The 8,815-nt window shown below is 36.2% G+C and overlaps 1 protein-coding gene across 2 annotated transcripts in view; it reads left to right on the top strand.

Annotated features, from left to right (window-relative positions):
- Positions 1 to 4,079, top strand: part of LOC104740904 (myosin-10-like) — an 11,377-nt gene extending 7,298 nt beyond the window's left edge. The window contains exons 7-11 of one of the 2 annotated variants that reach the window (XM_010461628.2): positions 28 to 2,487; positions 2,817 to 2,969; positions 3,152 to 3,253; positions 3,335 to 3,477; positions 3,595 to 4,079. In XM_010461628.2, coding sequence (XP_010459930.1) covers positions 28 to 2,487; positions 2,817 to 2,969; positions 3,152 to 3,253; positions 3,335 to 3,477; positions 3,595 to 3,871 — 3,135 coding nt within the window. In that variant the 3' untranslated portion in view covers positions 3,872 to 4,079. The remainder of the gene's footprint in view (positions 1 to 27; positions 2,488 to 2,816; positions 2,970 to 3,151; positions 3,254 to 3,334; positions 3,478 to 3,594) is intronic. The other variant, XM_010461630.2, reaches the window with a different exon arrangement.

Below are 8,815 nucleotides of genomic sequence, written 5' to 3'. Positions count from 1 at the left end.
GAGCAGCTTGATAAATTCCTGTGTAAGATATGTGAAAAATGTTTCGTACTTATATCAGAGAACAATGATCTGATGGAAGAAAAATCCAAGACAGAGTCATATGTAAGGGCTGCTGAGTCTGATGTTATGGAGCTCAAGCAGAAGCATGAGAATGATGTACATTGTCTGGTCACCAAACTAGAAGCTTCCACTACCCTCCTACAGAGACTTCAGTTGGAAACTGAGTCTATCATGGACAAAATGAAGGTTATTACTGAAGCTGAACAAAACTATGAGAGCCGTCACATGGACTTTCTTTCTCGTCTTGGCTATTTTGAGAATGAAATACATCTACTTGTTGCCAAGAATGAGGGACTTGGTCAAGAGATTAGTGAATTAAGCTCTGTAGCTGTTGAACATGGAAGAACTAAGCTGCTTGTGGAAGAACTGGCTGAGGAAAAAAAACGTGTTCTCGATTCTCTTCAGGATAAATCTCAGGAAACGTTGGGTCTTGTGCGTGAGCTTGAAAATTTAAAGACAACATTTGACCACGAGTTGGAACTTGAAAAAAGCTTGAGGCAGGAACTAGAAATTAAAATGGGAGATCTTACGTCTCAGTTGCTTGTGAAAAGTTCCGAATTGATGAGTTTTGATGAGCAAAGCTCTGAGTTGGTCCGTCTTAAGCAAATGGTGTCCGATCTGGAGCTGGAGAAGGAAACTCACGCTCTTTGTCTGACAAGATATGAAACATCTCTGACAAGCTTGAATCGTGATTCATCATATATTTCCGATTTGGAATCTCAGTTACTTGAAATGATGGAATTTTCAGTAGCAGCAGATATCCAGGTTGTTTTCACAAGAACAGAATGGGAGACTTATGCTGACAAGCTCTACAAGGAACATTTTGAGGTACTGAATGCGTTCAATGACTCTCGTAATGTAGGAGCTCAGCATATGAATGCTAATATAAAGTTGTTGGCAGATCTCGACTCTGTAAAATCAGAATTGAAAATTGAGAGAAGTTTGAGAAACAACTTAGACAGCAGAGTTGAAGAACTTGCCTCTGAGTTAGATGAAAAGCATTTGTTGTTGGAGAACTTTGATTTGCAAAAATCTCAAGTGGAACTTTTGGAGAAGATGGTAGCTGTGTTGGAATCTGAAAAGTCTTTTCAACGTTTGGAGTATGTCAGAAATGCTCATCGAGAGTCTTCTTTTATAGAAGAACTTTATCAATGTTTAGTGGCTGCAGATGTTCAGCTTACTTTTACAAAGATCCAGTCTGAGATCTGTATTAATGACCTTGGAGAACAACTTAGCTACTGCTCTAAGAGCCACCTTGAGTTTCAAAAGAAGCACACTGATGTGGAATCTGCCCTTAACCACTGTCTAGTCAACGAAACGCGGTATATGGAAGAAAACAGTCAGTTATTGATTAGTCTTGAAGACTTAAAGTCTGAACTAGAGTCTTCCATGGCTAAGAATAGAGTTCTTGCGGATAGAATTGATGAAATGTCAGTTGAACTCAAAGAGCACGCAACTAGGGATGAGAATGCAGAAAGAAGTTTGCCTGAGAGAAGCTTATGTGCTCATGAGGTCGAGCAGTTGAAAACTTTGTTGGTTGTGCATGAAGAAGAAATAGAAAATTTAACGGTGTTAAAGGCTGAGGCGGAAATCACTGTTGAGATACTAAAAGACAAACTAACTGGGCTGTGTGGAAAAAGTGCCAGTGAGCTTGAAACATTGAAAAATAGGTGCAGTGATCTGACTCAGAAGCTCTCTGAGCAGATTTTAAAAACAGAGGAGTTTAAAAGCTTGTCCAATCATTTGCAAGAGCTTAAGGACAATGTTGAAGCTGAATGCAATCGTGCCCGTGAAAAGGCCGACTATAAAGCCCCGCTAACTTCACAGCAGGAGTCGTTGAGAATCATTTTCATCAAAGAACAGTATGAAACCAAGATGCAGGAACTTCAATATCAACTGACCATGTCCAAGAAGCATGGTGAGGAGATTCTGATGAAATTACAAGATGCCATTGATGAAAATGAAGCAAGGAAAAAGGCAGAATCCAGCCATTTTAAGAGAACTAAAGAGCTGGAAGATAAAATATTGGAATTGGAGGCTGATCGACAATCTGTTATCCATGATAAACGTGAGAAAATGACGGATTATGACATGATGAAGGCTGAGCTGGATTGTTCATTATTAAGTCTTGAGTGCTGCAAAGAAGAAAAACAGAGGCTTGAAGCTCTTCAGCAGCAATGCAAAGAGGAAAACTTGAAAATGGCCAAAGAGTTAGAATCATTGAGAGAAGTAGTACAGTGTTACAGCTCTCATAAATATATTGAGAGGGGAGAACAAGATAGATTGAGCATCGATGATCGTGTATCAGAGTTGGCGGACAAAAATATATCTGCAGTGTCTTCAGGCAACTTGCTGAACCACGAGCAAAGGGATGGTGCTTGTTTTGTTCCCACAGTGGGAACCATCAGTCCCAGGTCAAACATTGAGGTAACTATCAGGTCAAACTAGTAGTTATTTGGAAGTTAGATTTCTTCAAGTTCATGGTATCATTAAAATTAGTTCTGCTCCAACTCGTCATGTTAAAAATTCTGCTCCATCCTCTTTATGAAATGTTATGTGTAACTAGTTTACGTGATTAATCAAGCTGGTAATGACTAGCCTACTACGTATTTCGATGTTATCTGTAAATATTTCCCTAGTTACATATTAGGCATATTGTTTTCTGTGACTCAATGGGAAAGAAGGTGCTGCTATGATTAGTTGTTTATTATGCTTATTATATTTACACCTTTTAATTCATGTTTATTGTTCATCAGGGTGCTATTCAATTGAGCAATGTAAACGGGAACGGAGACCAACCTTCAGGAGAAGCAATGGTGCTGGACAAAAGTGAAGAAAGCCTTGCTTTGATCAATAATAATTTCAGGGCAGAGACTTTAAGGTCTAGCATGGATCACTTGAACAATGAGGTAATATTTGGATTGCTGGTTAGAATTTCTAATGAGTGGAGTTAAAATTATTGGATGTATTAATATCTGACTTTGGTTGGATTGGATTGCAATTTTATATCACAATGTCTACTTGTTGGTTAGTATCTGCAGAACGATTTTATGTTTGTGACACTGGATCATTTCTTTTGTCTTCTTTACAGCTAGAACGGATGAAGAATGAGAATCTACTTCAACCTCAAGATGACAATGATTCAGACGCCAGATTTCCGGGCTTGGAACACGAGCTGATACAATTGCGTCAGGTGCGGATGTTTACCTTCTAGAGATTGTGATATATACTGAAACATGTGTGTCCAGAAGTCTTATGATCATCTTTCCAACAGGCAAAAGAAGAACTTCAAAGTATATTTCCTCTATCTTCTGAGAACTTCAGTTGCGGAAACGCATTGGAAAGGGTTCTTGCACTGGAGATAGAACTTGCTGAAGCATTGCGTGGAAAGAGAAAATCAACCATCCATTTCCAGAGGTACATGAATCCAAGATTCTTATATTTATTTTCGCCTTTGTAAAACCAAGATACTGCAGGAACGAGTCAAACTCTATACTAGACGTTGAACTTATTCCTTTTTACCTGAATTTGCAGCTCTTTCTTGAAGCAACACACCGATGACGAAGCAATCTTCCAGAGTTTCAGAGACATAAACAATCTAATTGAAGAAATGCTGGAGACCAAAGGCCGGTATTCATCTATGGAGACAGAGCTTAGGGAAATGCATGACCGTTATTCTCAGCTAAGCCTCAAGTTTGCAGAGGTTGAAGGGGAGAGACAAAAGCTCATGATGACTCTGAAGAACGTTAGGGCATCAAAGAAGGCTATGCTCTTGAACCGCTCATCGTCAGCAACTCTTGGTGAACATTAATGCACAGATGTTACTTACTATGTATATAAGTTCCAAGAATGTTGAATAAGTCCAAGTTCTAACAGTGGTCTCGAGTTATAGATAGCTTAATATAATTGTTCTTTATTCAAGATATGGGGATCTCGAAGTCATGTATCTCTTCTCTGTATTGTATAGAAAACCCCATATTCTTATAAGTTAAAAGAATGAAAGCGTAGTTGAGAACACAGATATGTGACCAACAAGGTCAATTAAATCTAATGTGTACTCCAACACGATCTAGTGGTATCGTTGTAACACTTCAGGATCGAATCCAAAGAGACCAAGCCATGCACTATAAAATTGTATAGATTTAAATATAGCTAAGGCAAAAAGAAAGATTGTGTTTCAAGTAATCGATTAAAAACAGAAAATAAATAAGAGTTTTGCAATCAAGGAAGGATATTGGGCACAAAGAATCTATGGAGAATATAATCTTGGACTAAGGTGGTTAGATGGGGATGCATTAGACACCGTTCTAGAACTCAAATCACGATTGTAAAGCTAACCTACTTTCGCAGCGTTAACTATCTATGCAATGAATTCACTAAACCCTAAACCGTTGTTTGGACCTAGCAAACCAAACAAGCAATAAATGTTCAAGTTTGTTCTGTTCACAAGGTGCCTCAACTTCAACTTTCGTTGGCTAAGGATCACCTTGCTCTCCTATGTTCTTTTCAAGTAATTCAACAACACTTTTGATGCCTAGATGAATTTAACCTACAATCATAAACTAGGTAGCTAATCTAGTTTAAGCATTATAATCAACAATAGAAGAAGAACACAATAGATCAATCCCAAATCTAGCAACCTAAATTCAGAGAATCATGAAAACCCCTTTAGAAACCCGAAACCCAACAGAGAGAGTACTAAGACATAGAAGTAAAAGAACAGTAAAACAAGGATGAAGAAATCATAATTGAATTGCAAAGAGAAGTAAAAGGGTTCAGAAATCTTCTCCAAAGAGATACAAAGGATTAGAGATCTTCTCCCAAGCTTACAAGTACTCAAAAGCTGCGTAGAATAATAGTTGTCTTTCTAGAGGTTGAGCCTCGTGCTTAAATAGTAAAATAAAACCCTAAAAGTTGGTTTAAAACGAAAAAGGAAAAGTTGCTTCGGGTACGAGACTGGTCGATCCGAATGAGGATCAGCCGATCCAGGATGCTTTTTCTGCTCTCACTCCATCTGCTTGCTAGCCTGATCAGTCTTCAACCAATTTAGCTCCAGATCCATGTTTTCATCCCCAAAGCTCTCAAATTCCTTCCAAAGTCACCTAGAACCTGTGAAGACTCACAAAAAACTAAAAAGACTCTAAAAGCATACTAGGACCTAACAAAAGACTCAAAACAAGTGTAAAAACTATGGTTAAAACCCTATAAAATGCAGACACATCAATATAGTGGCATGTCTTCTTCATTACCAGTAAATCTTCTGTTATTTCACTGTTGTTGAATATATTTGTATAAAAACCAGACAATGGTCTCAAGTTATAGATAGCTTAATATAAAGGCTGAGGCGGAACCTACAGTTTGTTAGTTTAGATATGAATATATCCAAATCTTATTGTTGTATAGAGTATATTTGGTAGTTACGATATCATTGTACACTATATAAACTCCTATCAATGATATAAAACTCCTAAGGGAGATTACATACAATCTTACACAGTTGAGATACTAAAAGATATACTAACTGGGCTGTGTGGAAAAGGTGCCAGTGAGCTTGAAACACTGAAAATAGGTGCAGTGACCTCACTCAGAAGCTCTCTGAGCAGATTTGGAAAACAGCCGAGTTCAACAGGTTGTCCAATCATTTGAAAGAGGTGAATGAATGATGAAGCTAAATGTAATCGTTCTAGTGAAAAGACCGATTATAAATCCCCACTAGCCCCACAGCAGGAGTTGTCGTTGAGAATCATTTTCATTAAAGAACAGTATGAAACCAAGCTGCAGGGACTTCAATATCAAATGACCATGTCCAAGAAGCATTGATGGGAACGAAGCAAGGAAAAAAGCAGAATCCAGCCATTTAAAGAAAACTAAAGAGCTTGGAGATAAAATATAGTGATGTGTATTGTTTAGAAACCCCATATTCTACACGGATATAGTGTTATCTTACTGTTGTTGAAGATATTTGCATATTATATCAAACCAAGAGCATTGAGCAGTATCTAAAATTTGAGAAACCTAACATTTACACCTCTTCACGGAATCTTGTTGAGCTGAGACAATTTGTCCAAACAACTTGAACTCTTCAATATTTCTTCTGTGTGTAGACGCTGTAGGGACTGTGAGAGTACATGGCTTAATTTTCCAACAATTTTCCTCTTCCTCATCAGATGCGTCCTCCAGTTGCCACAAGACCTAGATTGACAAATGGATCGCAACATGATGATTTATTTATATTATAGCAGAAGTTGCAACAAGTGGAAAACATTCATAATCATTGGTTACCTTGGTATGCTTCCAAGGAGAGCTAGTATCTTCTCGTATGTAGGTTACTAAACCAAGCTTACTAGTCCTTTGAGGTACACCTTTGTAGTATAGGAGGACAGCTTCCTTTTTCATCCCATTGAATTTTTCATCAATAGCAAATTACCCTTATTAATTTCAAAACTACTTTTTTTTTTTTGACAAACTTCAAAACTACTTTTCTAAAACCAATAATTGAGTGGTAATTGATTTAGTAAGAGTCATAATTTTAGACATTCTTTATTTGTACTTTTCTTTTAATATTATAATATAAAGATGTAGGCCTAATTTTAAGTCATAACTCATCAACATTTTCCAATAATCCATCTTTGTATCAAAAAGATTGATTTTGTAGAGTTCTTGTACACATTAAAAAATATATGTTTAGTTATAAATGTATTATTTATTTAGGGCTCATAATTGTTAACCAGTAGTAATTCATTAAATTAAAAAAAAATCTTAATTAATGATTTTAAAATTTATTAACATTAATTGATAAGTTTTTTTTTTATTTGATCATCTTAAACATGTTGGATGCAATTGTCTAACAGGCGGAGTTTGGTGTATTCTTGAGAGTTCTTGTTCGTTACTTATTTAAAACGACGAGTGTTAGCACCTACGTGATTTGTAAACCAATTCAGTTTCCGGTTTGGAAGTTCCGAACCAATCGATTAGTAGTATTCTTCTCAATTCATTTTATTAGGTTGGGAGATTTGATTGTAATATTGTGGTTCTGAATTACTAACAGTACTTGTTATATGATTGAGCATGTATTATATTATTAAAAAACTACTAATTTAACGTGATTACTAATTGTACCAAAAGAGAATTAATATCTACACAATAACACCATTACAAAATAGTATGGATTTGAATATTTTCTTCTAATGATAAAACAGTTTTGTGGTTATTATGGCAAAACATCACTATAGGATGGGATCAATTTTAAAGATTTCTTTTTACTTTGGGCTGCATTTTTTTTTTAACAATTACATCTGAATTTCGTTAGCATAAATGCATGATGAAAATATCAATTATTAGTTGACAAAAATGAAATAAAATCAAAGAAAAGGACCTAAATTCTTGTCTTCAGAATACTAAAGTGGACAATTTAGCGAGGCGCATTCGTTCTGAATCGTGCTTGACTACCTATATAAACATTGTCCGTTCACATTGGCTCGTTTAAGTTAATCTACTATTGTTGTTGTTGACAAAAAAAAAAGAAAAGGAGAAAAATAATAATACTTGCTGACAAAGTATTCCTGAACCATGAAATCGACCACAATCCTAAACCTGAAGACGCAGGAAGAATTAAAGTCTATGCGAGTATCCTAATGTCGGAAGAACCAATAAGAGATTGCCCAACCGTACTGGCTTTCTCCTTGCCTGCCAAAGATATCTTGGATAGTTTCATCAGGTATAGATGGGAACAACTATATTGCTTAAAAGACGACGATGAACGTTTAACTTGCAATCAGGTTGGCTATGGGATTAGTCAACTTAATGAACTTGTTGTTAGGGTCATATTTTCCTCCGTTAACATTTATCCAGATTGTGCTTTTTTATTTTATATTACCTTTTAGTTCAATCCTCCTATCCCGATGGAAGTGTATGTCCAGTATTTCGAGTATAGGATATGTCATTTGATGATAGAACTATTGAAGTCTTATTTGATGATAGAACTATTGAAGTCTCATTTGGTATACACCGGCATGTAAGTTTGCGGTTGAGTCTTTGCCAAGGAAAGTATACGAGAACAAGATATCCAGCTTCGACATGTGCACAATATGTTTTGATACATTTAAAATGGGAGAAAGAATCGTGACCTTACCCTGTGGACACGAGTTTGACGATGGCTCTCACCTCGAGTGGTTTGCCAACAGTCAAGTTTGTCCATTGTGCCGTTTCAAGTTACCATGTGGAAGATATAGATGAGCTATAGTACTTAGGTGACACGAGCCTTAGAATTTGGTTCATTGTTTAAGAGTTTTAAAAGTAGAGTTTTTAATGAATTTGATTTTTTAATTATGTTTTGAGTTCTTTTCTATCTCTCATTCTTAAAACATCAATTTCTTATAATTCTGAAAACAAATCACTTCGAACATTATAACTTATACGAAAAACCCATCCTTCAAGAATCGTAGTACATTTTGTGGAGCCATTTTTTGACAGAAAAAAAATGAAAAATAAATTAACAACCACACACACATGGAACCAAATTCTTTAATGAAGATCATTTGTTTTCTATGTCTATGCCAATCATTTTGTACTGAAGGAAGGAACTTCTCAAAGCTTGTTTGAAGCTACAGAAGCTGTTCCATGGAGCATCATCAACCAATGCCATTATCATGAAGGATATAAATTCTCTATGATCCAATTTACTTGCAGCTACAAAATGGTGCACATGCAGCGATTCTTAATCGGTGGATCATTCTGCAGCTTTTCTGAAAAAAAA

Source organism: Camelina sativa, chromosome 14 (genome assembly GCF_000633955.1).
Source record: "Camelina sativa cultivar DH55 chromosome 14, Cs, whole genome shotgun sequence".
NCBI classification, from domain to species: domain Eukaryota; kingdom Viridiplantae; phylum Streptophyta; class Magnoliopsida; order Brassicales; family Brassicaceae; genus Camelina; species Camelina sativa.
The sequence above is the reverse complement of the archived record's forward strand: the minus strand, read 5'-3'. Positions and strand labels throughout refer to the sequence as shown.